At 45.6% G+C, this 13,718-nt stretch overlaps 1 protein-coding gene and 1 non-coding gene across 2 annotated transcripts in view; one reads left to right on the top strand and one right to left on the bottom strand.

The window, feature by feature from the left end:
• ALKBH8 (alkB homolog 8, tRNA methyltransferase) overlaps positions 1-941 on the bottom strand; it is a 55,968-nt gene extending 55,027 nt beyond the window's left edge. The window contains exon 1 of the mRNA XM_046016588.1: positions 907-941. Coding sequence (XP_045872544.1) covers positions 907-920 — 14 coding nt within the window. The 5' untranslated portion in view covers positions 921-941. The remainder of the gene's footprint in view (positions 1-906) is intronic.
• Positions 942-4,127: 3,186 nt separating this feature from the next.
• On the top strand, positions 4,128-4,259 carry LOC123950201. The gene has a single exon (XR_006820191.1). It is a non-coding gene; the product is annotated as a small nucleolar RNA SNORA61 (small nucleolar RNA).
• Positions 4,260-13,718: the final 9,459 nt, after the last annotated feature.

The raw sequence follows: 13,718 nt of genomic DNA, 5'->3' as shown, positions 1-13,718 counted from the left end.
TCTCTCTTTCTTCTCTAACTTACCAAAACATATACTATGTAAAAATAGAGATTTTTGTCTGTCTTATTCACCCTGGAGCACTCAGCACCTACAACAGGATCTAGCACAAAAAGTCACCCTATAAACGTTTACTGAGTAAGCCTGTACTTACAAACTTAAGCAACCTTGCCTTATCTTCTAAACCACTTCTTCAGAACTCTGAGCTTGGTGACCCACTTCGATGTTCTCACTAACACTCGGTGTGTGCCTCTATCTCTGCTGCTTTCAGACTGTACTATAATTACCCATTTGTGTGTTGGGCTCGCCCAGAAAACTGTCGTCGACTCGACGTCAGAGACTTGAGCGCCTGGCATACAGTAGGTACTCAGTAAGTATCTGTGAAATAAAATCAACTGAATCCACAGCCTGACACTTCTAGGGGCCAAAGGGCCTCAGGGAGTACGCAAACGCTAGCACAGCAACATTCAGCTGTGTGACCCCGCAGACCACCAGCAGCGCCTTTTCCTCGCTGCATTGGCACAGGTCAGACAAGCCCGGGCAGCGCCAGACTAACCCTCCCCAGGCGACGATCGCCCGTCCCCAACCCCAAAGGAAACAGAAGAGGCACACACACACATGAGCATCCGTACCGAACACACACACGGGCACCCCATACACCGACAGGACCCGCCGCCCACGGACTAACCCAGGTGCCCGCTCCAGCCATCCCTGCCCTCGCTCCGGCCTCAGGCCCACCCGGGAGAGGCCGACATGAGAAAGCGGGGTCGCAGCCATGCCGCCTGCCAGTGTGAACCGCCACAAATCTCCGCCGCGGCTCAGGATGGACTCTCGCCAGGCCGACAACCCGCCTTCGCCACCCTCACCAGTTTGTCCCCCAAAGCTGCGGCGGGTACCACGCAGCCTCACCTGGGCGCAGCCATGTTGGAAGAAGCTGCACTACATTTCCCGTGAGTCTGCGGGGCGGCGAGGGGGCGCTCCCACAATCCCCTTCGCCGCCCTGAGCTCTTGTCTTCTTGCGCAGCCTCGCTTAGGCCGGTGAGCCACTCAGCATTCTGTTGAAGACTTGGTTATTTATTTGCGGGAATAGTAAGGGCTGGGAGTGCATCTGACTTCTGGTGGCTCCCCACATGGTCACTGTCAAGCCCGTTGTGTCCCTTGGTCGCATAGTGATGCCTCCCCTCCTTGAGTTTGGTACATCTTTCTTCCTGAATCTTCTTAGAGGAACGCAAGAGGGCCCTGGGGGTCTGAAAGGTGACCTCGCGCCCGGGTGACAGAGAGGAGAGCAAAGGGAATATGCATGAGTGTGCCTGGGAAGTGGGGGTCATCACACAGGGACAGGATGATGTGTGCAAGGATGCGGGGGGTGGGGAGGTGGTGGATGCAGGATGCAGGAAAGATGGGCTGTCCCAAGTCACAGAGGACTCTCTCTGTAATTACAGAAACCATTCTCTTGTGTAGGTCTGAGAGGGCCCTGGAGGAAATGGTGCTATGTGACCGAGCTACGGGTGGAAGGTGGGAGGAGAGAGTGAAAGTAAGACTAACAGGCTGGTGCGGTGCTTAAATACAATGTAACAAACTATTAAGTCGGACCCAGCAGTGGCAGAAGGAAAGGAAAAAGATTTGGTAACAGACCAGAAGACACGGGAGAGGATGATGATTAGCCATTGTTTCCGCTCTAATGTCACGTGTGGGACGCGAATGTACTGTCACCAAACCGTCCCCACTATTTTGTGAGCTGTGCGAGTGCAGGGGAGGAAACGGGAGTGAGGAGGACATCACTTCCTGGAGTGCCGATCCACGCGCACCCCGTCACAGTGGACCCGCAGTAAGAGCTGGGGCTGGCTGATCTAGGAAAATGGCCCCTGAAGAACAGGTTAGAAGGAGGCAAGTACAGAAGTTGGGAGGCAGATAGGCAGCCATTGGGGGTATAGCTCAGTGGTAGAGCATTTGACTGCAGATAGGCAGCCACTGCAATAGTCCAAGTAAGAGAGGATGAGGCTGAGGCTGAACTGCAACAGTGAAGAGCCAAGTGCAAGCGGGAGAGGTTAGACGAAACACACACCGCCAACGACCTGAGAGAGTATAAGGGAAAACCTGCTCAGTCTCGCCATTGTGTTCTTCTGCACAGCTAGATGCGTTCAGAAACACTCCACCGGAGCTTTCTACGATGATGGAAATGTGTTAGTTGTCCAGTATGGTAGCCACATGACCATCTGTGGCTTTTGAGCATTTCAAGTGTGGCCAGTACAACGAAGGAACTGAATTTTGAATTTTTATTTTTATTTGATTTTAATTAAATTTAGATAGCTGCATGTGGCTAATGGCTAGCAAATTGGACACCAATGTAAAGTATCTCCTCTTGGCCAAATTCAACTATTTCATCTTCTTATTCACCCTGCTTGAAGGTACTAAAGCTTTTAAAACTTGAATTTCTTAGCATTCTCTTTATACATTCTGATCACTTGTTTTAAGAGTTTTTCACTAGCTTGTCTTCATCTTTCCACAGTTAAACAGAAGCAATCCTTCAGGTTTTGTTTGACCCTCTTCTCTTATTCTATAGTCTTTCCCAATCTGCTGGCCCAGAGTTTGAGGGATTTGTGAATCATTCCCTAATCTTTTATCTTCAGCCGTGACTTCCCTTTGCGAGGCAGTTTGGTTTAGTGAAAACAATATGGGCACTGGGGTATGACCTGATGCAGAAACTACAGAACAGCACTTGCCTTTGGGGATTGATGTAATAATTGCTTACTATAAAATATCTATTAAATGGTTGTACATTCCTTTTCTACCTTTCTCGTCTTGAGTTACAGGCATAAATTTCCAACCACACACTGTCCATCCTTGCCTCCAAATACTTAGAAAAAGGTGGATACATAAAAATTTAGCATGAAATCCTTTTTATACAGGCCCTTCTCTTTTGCTTGGAATACTGCATGGATGGTTCCTCCCAAAGAAGATGACTCCCTGAAGCGTTTTTCAGCTACATTAAGGCCCTGTTTTATTCATTATGTAATTCCAGGGTCTTCTATAGTCTTGTAATAATAGAAATCTAATAAACGTTGAGCTGAAAAGAAACTTAATTTGAAGGTAGAATTCATCTTCACCTGTGCCAAAAGCTTTACGTGGTGATCTATAATAATTTCTCAAAGGTATTAAATACTATCCTAATGACTTTTTCCTTAATAAAATTCATCTCAGCTTCTTGGTAGGAGCAGTCCTCTGGATGACGGGTGCAGGGGTTGGAAAGATTTTTCTTTCCAGATAATAAATTCCAGATAATAAATATTTTCTACTTTGTAGTCACACGTGGTCTCTGAACCCATATTCTTTTTTTGTTCTGGTTTGTTTTTGTTTTGTTTTGTTTTTAAACAACCCTTTGAAAATCTAAAAACCTTCCTTAGCTCCCCTGGCTTAAACCAGCAGGATTTGGCTCATGGGCTATAGTTTTCTGACCCCTGGACCCCTTTCCTGGACTCTGTAATCCTGAGCACAGTCTCAAGGTGAATCTAAGATTGGTGTGAAGATGTTTATTGTGAATTACAGTATAAATGAATTTAATCAGATTAGTCAATACAACATTTTAAGCACAGAAAAGCAGAGGTCTACCCTACAGCAGAGCTCCAGAAATCGAGGCTAGTGATAGAAAACTAGACAGACTCCTCTTTAAAAAAGTGATTTTTCCTCAACTGGCAAGCCATCCAGACAAAAGCCATCACTGGTATTGGTTCTACTGTGCAAAAATGTCATCAAGAATCCAGGTGCTTCCCACTCCTCCCACTCCACCACCCTTTGTACGCTGACTTTTTGTCCTCATTCTTGACGTCTCCTCGTTACAAGATGGCTGCTGCTCCAGATATCTTGTCCCCATACTAGTGTCTCTAGCTGGAAGAAAGGAGCAGAGTCTCTGCCTTTTCATCCAGGAAATGAAGTTCCCAATGGACTCCTTCTTGTATCTTTGATCATACATGGACTGCAAACTAAAGGGGGCAGAATAATGGACCCCCAAAGATATCCACACTCTAACCTTTGGAAACTGTATATGCAGGAATAATGAAGTTTGCGGACCTCAAAATAAAATATCTAGGGGCCCAATATAACCATGCAATTCCTTAAGAATAAAATATCCAACCCTCTGGTTCCCTTTCCCATCAGATCTGAACACTGGTCTTGGTAGTTGTTAAAGGAGGAAAAGGAACAATGAATCAGGCCTCCCAGTATCTATAGTCTGGTATACAACTTGTGGGGTGCTTCAAACAAGGTTTGAATACAAAACCAACAAACAAAAAACCAGAACTCTGGCCAGAGCAAGAGAGATCGAGCAGAAGAAATGAAAAAGACTGCAAGTGTAAAGGATTCAACATACTGTTGCTGGCTCAGAGAGGTAAGAGTCTGTGTGCAGGGTCTGGAGAGAGGCTTCTAGAAGCATCCCCCAGCTGACAGCCAGGCCAGCAAGTAAATGCGGACCTCAGTCCTACAACCACAAGGAACTGGATTCTGCCCACAATCTGTATTATCTTGGAAGCAGATCCTTCCCACAGGATCTTGGTCAGGGCCCAGTCGGCTGACAGCCATTCTGTCCTTAATAAAAGTCAGAGCAAAAAAACCAAGCACACCAACCGAAACTCAGGGCCTACAAAGCCGTGAAATAACAACTGCGCTAATTTGTTACATCGGCAATAGAAAACTACTACACATGCTTACCCCTGACCAATCACTAGCTAAAGGGGTTGAGATTGCCAAGGGCGCTTTCAGCTAGTCATGCTTAATTCCATGGGGCTGAGATGAGGCCCATCCTCCCTGTGATCAAGAGACCTTGAAAGAGTACACTCTACCTAGAGAAAAGTAAAACCGAGTGTTCTATCAGCAAGAAAAATAGGAAAACATCTGTTGGGTAGACAAGTAACAGCATATTCCATAAGAGGGTTAAACACTTCATGCAGCTGGATTTATCCCAAAACCCAAGAGAAAGGGACACTGGAAGGACGGGTGCTGTCATAGACTAATAAAGCACTGAAAGGTAGAATTTTAATAGCATTACGTTTCTACTTCAAGATCCTCAATCAGAAAATATCAAAGATGTTCCCAATAGTCCCTGAGACTTATTATGTATTTACAATGGGCTCCAAACTGTGAAATCACTGCACTGCAGTTTCAGACTTAATTCCTAATCTTAGAAGGTTTCTAATTTCCCCTTCTCCTGACCCAGATCATTTGTTTTTGACTACCTTCTGGTGTCCTCAGTGGCAAGTGTACTACTTTAGCTTTTTTTTTTTTCCTATTTATGGTTAAAAAAAAAAACAACTTTCATTTCTCAGTCCTTCCACTTATTCTTCTGCTACTTATTTTATCCCTCCTAGGTAAATGACGAGTTTGTATCAAATGACAAGTTTCCTTTCCAAACTTTTGTCTCTGCTGCTTCCCAGAATGCTGTCTTCTTGAAACTCCAGCAAGAATGCATTATGTAAAACCATTTGATGTTCACGGTGACATTTCAGAACCGAATCCATTATTCATGCTTTGGTGATAAAAATTCAATGAAAAGTTTGCAGTTTTGTAAGTCATATGGTGAAAGAATTCCCATGCAGTAATTAGAGGCAAAAAAAAAAAAAAAAAAAAAAAAAAAGAAGAAGAAGAAAGAAAGAAAAAAGAAAAGGGCCAGTCTTCAATGTGTTATATAAAACATAAAAACACTGCTTGGAGGATTGGTGGTTTTTTTCAGTCAGATGCAAAACATAAGAATTTACCTGTAAAACATTAATGTTTTGGGGCGCCTGGCTGGCTCAGTGAGTTAAAGCCTCTGCCTTCAGCTCAGGTCATGATCTCAGGGTCCTGAGATCCAGCCCCTCATCAGGCTCTCTGCTCAGCAGGGAGCCTGCTTCCCCCCTCTTTCTCTGCCTGCCTCTCTGCCTACTTGTGATCTCTGTCTGTCAAATAAATAAATAAAATCTTTTAGAAAAATTAATGTTTTAATGCCCACACCCACCCTCCCCACACACAAAAAGGTTGAGGCTGAAGACCTGATGCTTCACAGAATGATTACTTATTTGCAGCATACTTCTCAGACAGAAAAGAATAAAGTTCAGATAAGTGAGGGTACAGAAAAATCTTTGCTGTGGCCAGAGGACTGGGATTTGTGATTTATAAAGATTACGGTCAAATGAGGCAACTTTTTAAAAATGTTTCCCTTTAAAAGAATTTAAAACACATAACCTTAAAAATGTATAAACAATTCATTTTAAAATGTTAACTTAGATGGCTTCGTACCATCATTAATCTCTTAAAAAATGCACCAAACTAAAAAGATCCGTGCCGAGAGATGAGGCTTACCAGCTTCATCATTAACTGCACTGGACGTAAATCCGTATTTCATATCATCTTCGTGATCATTTCTCATTTGGGGGGATTTTCGTTAGAGCTGATTAGATGGTCTTAGCTTTTTGCATACAGCTAACAGAGACCTCCATCGTGCCAGAAGCATCAGCTCTGCCATTGTCTGTTGGTCGGCTGGAATCATCCTGATTCACTTCCACTGCAGGGAATTTAGAATTTTCTAACCCACTTGTCCATTTTGCAAAAATAGTTTTTGGATTATGTAAGCAACTTACCAGGCACCAAAATCATGCCTCGCTTAAAGCCAAGGAGGGAAGGCACCAGAGGCGGATCCTCTGCCTGAGAACTCCCACTCCACTCTTCTTTTAGAGTAGCTCTCTCGGGCTCGACGTGTGACAACCCGACACACAGACCTGATGAAGCCTCCAGCACACCAACTGGGAGTGGAGTCGCACTTGCTCTCCATGAAACTGTCAATAGAATTTTCAACAGCTTCCAGCTACGCTCAGCTGTGCACACTGCACGTTAGAGGCTACAGGCCCGGGTCACGTTTCTCAAAGGGTGGGCCTTAGGCTGGCCGCCATCAGCAGCACCTGGTGAAAACAGAATTCCAAGCCCCACTAGACAGCAGCCAACTAAAGGCAAATATAAGTTTTCACAGCTTTTCTGAACCCCGGTGGATTACAGGGTGCATTTCAAAATCTCGGCAGCCAGGGCCTAGCGATTCTGCACGTTTAACAAGCCCTCCTGCTGCTTTTCAAATGTTCAACCGTCCAGGAAAAATTTTGCATGTTATCCGTCAACACAGATCTCTTCAAAAACCTGCCCCAGAGTAACAAATGGCCAGGGTTCTAATATTTGGGGGTTTTATTTTAGGTGAAATGTTTTCATTTTATAAGGTACGAGGGACCAAGAAACCAAATGGTACAGCACTCAGATTATCAAATTTTTACAGAACCTGTAAAATGTATCTTCTCATAACAATCCCAATTATTGTCATCTCCACATCCCATTTTACAGATGTAGCAACTGGGACTTAAAGACGCAGTGCAAGCTGGTTAAATAGGAGACATTTTTAAGAGAGTGACTCACATTCATGTCTGTGTCCTCACATGAATAAAAAAGCTCACTTTTATATGTTAAAATGTATCTATCTACTATCTTTTGGCAGGCAGGACACTGAACGTACATTATTATTTAACCCTAACAACAAAAACAACCCCAGGAGTTAGTTTTATGCTCTCAGTTTGACAAATGTGGAAACAGAGGCTCCACCAGATGAAACGACTTTCCCAAGATGACACAGTTAGCGACAGAGACAGGAGTGCCTCCCAGGGTCTCTCCTTCTCCAAGCTTACACATAACGCTCAAGGACACCACTGCAGGAAGATGTACATTGGTATTCTAAAGTCTGTCCAAGCATTATGAGACAAATACAGACTTGACAAACATGAAAAATGTTTTGTTTAAATGGTTGCATCTTTTCAACAAGCACACGCAGGAATAATTTAAAAGTATAACTTTTAACCTTCAATAAAGATAGTGTGTCCAGAATCCTAATTGCAAGTTTAGATGCTCTCTTGTCAACTTTTCAAGAAGACGAGCAGTATTAATTATCTTGTTCTCTTCTGTCGTTCCAGCTCTCATCATCAGAAATAAGATTGGTCCCCATAACTTTCTCCCCTATTTCTGACCATGGCTTCGGAGACCATGGTTAGGAGGAAGTCAACTAGGCCTAGAATTGACTTTTCAACATCTCTAGGAAGGCTGTTGACATTCTCAGGATGAGGAATTAATAATTAATTAGCACTGATTATGGAGCTCTTCATGAAATTTAACACACCGTAATGGAAACAGATAGCTTTGAAATATCATTTGAAACAAGAAACATGGTGAACCTGAATTATTGAGGTGGTGATACAGATAGACCATGATCTCAAGTTTAAAAATGTTTTCCGTGCCTGCCTAAATAACTGTTTGGGGTTTAAGGACTCTGACAGATTTCTTAGGTCATCCCTGCTCTTCCAAAGTCCTCCATAGTTTTAAATGCTCTTTCAGTGCTGGGACCGTATGTTATTGCGACAGTGGCCTCGTGTTAACTAGTTCTGATCTAATCCAAGGAGACTGGTTGGGGTGAGGTGGGCAGGCAGACAAGCGTGGACTGGGAATTCAGGAAACAAAAGGAATTGAGGCTAAACTGTTAAACAAATGGGCCTCTAGGACCTCAAGCAATGCAGGAAGCACAAAGCCATATCCTGGTCCATGTAGCATGCACCTCCAACCAGGAGATGGCAGCAGTGCAAGCAGGAACTTAGAGGAAACAAAAATTAATAACAATCCCGGGCAAATATCCATACTTGGAAATCAGGACCCTGCCCCTCAAGGCTCCTGGCTGGTCCGGAAGCCTTCAGGAGGTGCCAAGTCACTGAAGTGATCCCAGGCTTCTCTCTTCTTCAGCGTCCCAACAGGAAGGGTTAGGCATACGGAGCAGACATCCACCAAGCCAGGGTTGCAAAGGGTCTCTCAGTTTCTACAAAGAAAAGTCAACTAGACATCACAGAGACACCACAGCATTTCAGTAAGAAGCAGAATGATGACCAGGGATTCGGGCCATAAGTTACGGAACGAAGCAGAAAAGCAAACCCGACTGGGAACTAAAAATGCTGACAACAGCGGCCAGTGCCAACAATCAAGGCCGGGCCTCCGGTTCTGCCAGTTCTTGGAATGGTGGTAAGGCGCACCCCTGGGAGGACTCGGGTCTGAGGTAGGAGGTATTTCGGCAACGCACAACCAACCGTGTGTCTGGGGATAGTTCAGGTTCCTGAGCCACAATGGAGTGATGCATGAGCACAGCTACAGTCCAATGGCGCAGGTCACAAACGCCCCCTTTCCATTAGCTGCTAAATGAGGTAAAGGAATGAAACCAAGGGGTCAATTAGTTGCATAAAAGAAGGCCAATGACTGTTTCTTCCCAGGAGCTTGAAGAGACTGTTGTTGGGACTGGGGTCACACCTAATCATCACAAGGAAAGGTTATTACAGTAAGGAATTCACTTCTAGTACAACGCCTTGCATTCTTGGTTGTGCCATTTTATGAAGCCTGGCTTAGCCTCAAGATGATCTAGAATGGTTGTTAGTTCTTCTAGCCAAGTCTATGACAGAGGTGATGGCTGGAGCTCTACGTCCCTAGAAACGCTGACATTAGAGAAAGGGGGTCAAACCACGAATTAAACAAGAGCTGAAAACCTCTGTTTGGTGTTCTAAACCAAAACACTTAGATTTCTGCAATCATCTCTGTTTCCTGAGGGAAGATGTGCGTCAGGAACACTCCTTCCCTTTGTCATACTTTTCGGTTAAAGCAGCATCGTATCAGGTTGTCCGTCTGGTCCAGAGCCCAGGATGAAGCAAGACATCAGTCACCAATCCTTCTTTGAAGGAAGAGGATCTGGTGCTCAGCCTCAGATACAAGCACAGCTCCTGCACGGTCCAAAACACTCTTCTCAACCATCTCCCCTTTCACTTCAAGATCCAAGGTTGTACTCTCCTGGTGAGTCAGATTCGGAAGAGATGCTTGGCAGAGATGGCCCCCAGGTAAAGACGGCAAGCGAGCAAAACCAGAACGCTCCACAGCCAGACCACCCTTGCTTTGCTTCTGACACAAACAGGACAGGGGATCCTCCAAGGAAATCTGATATGTAGACATTCCTAAGGAATTTGAGGTTCAGACTTTGATCACCGTGATCCAGGCCCTTGAACCACAAAACACAGTGAGAAGCCCACCTTCCTCCCAAAAATACTACAGGGGAGACTAAGGATGTCATCCATTAGGTGAGGTCCTATACGGACCTGGAGACAAGGCTAAAGCCACTAGTCTACCACTACAGATGTAGCCAAGGCTGACAAAGGTCCAGCCCTATTAGAAGGGGGTAAATGTAACCCCAGCCCCCCAAACAAGGCAATTTCCATACCAACCTTTGGCCAGGAAGCCAGAGTCCCAAGTCATACACGAATGCCTGAAGTGGACAACATAAAGCAGCCCATATGGAAGAGAGCTGTCAGGCCTTCAATATGGAGCTGGGCCATCTCCACCCCCACTGTACACAGGACATACAGCGGCGAGATTCTCAGACTCCCACAGCCGACACAGGTCTCCTATCAACAGTTGGGGCTTGACCTCCTCTCTGCTGTAATGCATTCCAATTTCAACTGGTGAAAGACTTCAAAGCTTTGAATTTAAAAGCTGGGTTACTGCTTCCCTCTCACCAGCACTGTTCTTCTCCCCTCAGATTTGTCAGGCCTTTTCCATAAATGCCGTCCTGGGGGCTGTTATTCAAAAGCAGGTTGCTTTCCTCTTGAAACTAAAGATCTTCAGCCTGATTTTCATGTGGTCAGTAGAAAAGTCCAGGTCTAGATTCTAGGGCCTAGGAAAATAGAAAAAGGTAGGTCCACACCAATAGCTAGCCATGACTTCTGTAATTCCACTGGGTCGAAATGTCAGTGAGGCGGGTCATGCTGTGATGAGATGTCCCATGTGCTGGGTCTTTAAGAGGTGGTCCTCCTCGGTGAAGGAGATATAAGGCCTCAGAGCAGCATTCTCCCATAGTAACTGCTGGTCTAGATGCCAAAGAACCACAGTGTTTTATGGTGGTGGTGGGGGGGGGTGGTAGTCAGGGCCTGAAAGGGACAGATAAGGCTGCTAGTTCACTCGTGCTCTTATTTGAAAGTTAGGCTGTAAAAAAACAACACTCCACCCCTTAGGGGCATAAAGGCCTGAAAGATACATATGCACTGAGGTGCACATTCAGTTAGAGTGATTGCCGCTAAGACCAGGAGCAGCCACCAGCAAGAAGAGACAGGACCTCTTCGGGTACCACTGGCAAGGTTTGTTCCCCCAAAGGGAAGATGTGGAACTAGCCATCCATCCTCCAGTGTGGCCAGAGCTCGGGCCATTCAAAAGCGGGGCAGACTTATCAGTGACCTGCAAGCAACCCAAGGTCATCCCAAAACAATGACAAAGAAGAGATCCAACAGCAGACAACTACTGAAACTCCTAGCAAACCATTTTCAGGGAAGCCTACCAATAGGGAACAGCCCTCTGTCACCAGAATTTAAGAACAAAGTCAGCTCAGAAGAGCTCGAAGTTTCAGGGAGAGCAAGTCTGCATAACTTGGCTCAAAAGCGCCAGGCAGTAGGGATGACTGGCAGGCTCAGTCCATAAAGCGTGTGACTCTCAGTGTCAGGGATGTAGGTCTGAGCCCCACGTTGGGTCTAGAGATTACTTTAAAAATTTAAAAAAAATTTTTTTTTTTAATTTAAAAAGAAGCAATGGGCAGGAAATACTTCTCAAGAGCTCATAGACCAAACCAGACACTGAGCAGTAGGGAGGAACCCTGTGGGGTCTTTAAATCCCTTCTGGGGGAAGCAGCTGGGACAAGCTGGAACGGACATGTGAGAGGTCCAGGACTCCAGGTGTGTTCAGGCTCCCACTGTGGGGACAGTCCAAACCCTCAGGGAGCAGAGATGGATGGTGTCTGATTTATATCACTCCTGGTAGGTCCCGCCCCCTGGTCTCTTTCACTATCTGACTTCTAGCTTATTAATTCAGTTCTCCCCAATTAGGCTATAAATTCTTTGAAGGCCATAGTTTACACTTTTGTATCTTACATTATTGCCTCCAGGATCAAGTCCTGCACGTAAATAGTGCTAATACATGTTTGTGGCTCCATTCCGTTTACGGGTGGAAAGGCCCCGAGGTAAGTTCGAGAACATACTGCCGGGGGTACAAGTGACGAGTATTGCATTCCTGCAAGTCTCGTCACCTTTCTGCACCTCAACTGCTTTCCTGTGAAATGGGGCCTTTAGACCAAACTCCTGACTTTTCAGTTGCGTTTCTCTCAGCCTTGGGGTTTCTCAGAGATGCGTCAGGTTGTCACCAAGCACACTGGGGAGGGAGAGAGGGGACGGACACCTGACTCAAGCCCACTGTACAGACAGCGCATCTGCTTCTATTGGTCTTACATCGTGGGGTTCACGTAGAGGCCATATATCTGGGTTCCGTGGCTAAAATTTTTTAGAATTACCTCATTCAAATATTTCAAAGGTCCCTTTCACCCTAACATAATAGGGTCTTGTAATTTCACTGATGCTTACATGGGACACGAGTCTTACTAGGTAACAGCCCATCTCTGTCCAAGGACTGTGCTTCCCTTCCCCGCCCCGGCCTCTGCTGCCGCCCTCCACGTCTGCAGAGATGAAACAGCCCCGGCTGTGTTTGCAGTGAACTGCATCCCTGGTTTGCACTCCCCAGCTCTCTCATTTCACACACGAAACCACCTCCCTTTCCTCCAGCTTTTCAGGACCCTAATCGGTGTCCTGACAGGTGGGAAAGGCCCCCAGGACACGCCTCCCTTCACTCCGCATGGATAAATCCCTGCTTCTTTCAGCTTTTCCCTTCCATATAGGGTTCTCCCTTGTGTCTCCTCTGTCTGGCATAACACTTCGCTTTCTTCTCCCACTCTGCCTATTTATACCTGAGGGTTCCCAAGAACACTAAGAATCTCTGCAGGTAATGTCAAAAGACAGACAGCCAAGCGATGGAAGGAAGAAAGGGAAAAGACAAAGGGGAGGAGGAGAGCGAGAGCAGCAGGAGAAGGAGGTGCGCATGGTCTCAGATACGCACTCTTCCCTCCCCCTCCTCTAAAACCCACCCCAGGCTGCCACTACGTATGGGGCTGCTCCTGACTTATAATTAGCTAAGAGACAGAGCTGCATAAAATATGTACTCTATTCCTTATCACCAAATCAGTCAACGTCATGACTTTAGAGACAATATCACCTGGTCGTTCAAAGGTGCAGTTAGACTGTCTGGAATCTTGCCAGCTTCGTGACCTTGACCGTTCCACATCTCAGGTTCCTCATTTTAAAGTGGCAATGATAAAAGGACTCACCTTTATGGCTGTGACCACAATGAAGTGACAGAACACAGGACAAGATAGGACAAGATTCTAAACAAATGTTTTGCTTTAAGACTTTTCCTCCATTCCCATCTGCTATACCATGTTCCTTTGTAAGTGAATTGGCCTGGTCTCGGGTGGCCTCGCCATGCCGACCAGCGCCTAATAAATGTTAATGGTAAGTGATGGCAAACGTTGCTTCTCTCTCTGGAGTGCCTATTAAATGCCCTTGCTGTCGTGCTAGTTAAGGACTAGCTCCACTTAGGCAAAAAAAGGGAAATAACTACATTATAGTCTATTCACGATAGGCCTGTTCAGAAGGTTCAGCCTGGGGAAGCGTACACATTTTATGATTTTATGGCAAGAATATAATAAAATATAAAACAAACGAGCTCCTGTTCATGCTTTTACAGAAGTTGGCTTATGTCCTAAGTGT

The sequence above is a fragment of the Meles meles genome, chromosome 8 (genome assembly GCF_922984935.1).
Source record: "Meles meles chromosome 8, mMelMel3.1 paternal haplotype, whole genome shotgun sequence".
Classification (NCBI taxonomy): domain Eukaryota; kingdom Metazoa; phylum Chordata; class Mammalia; order Carnivora; family Mustelidae; genus Meles; species Meles meles.
Note: the sequence above shows the minus strand (reverse complement) of the source record. Positions and strands in the feature narration are given on the sequence as shown.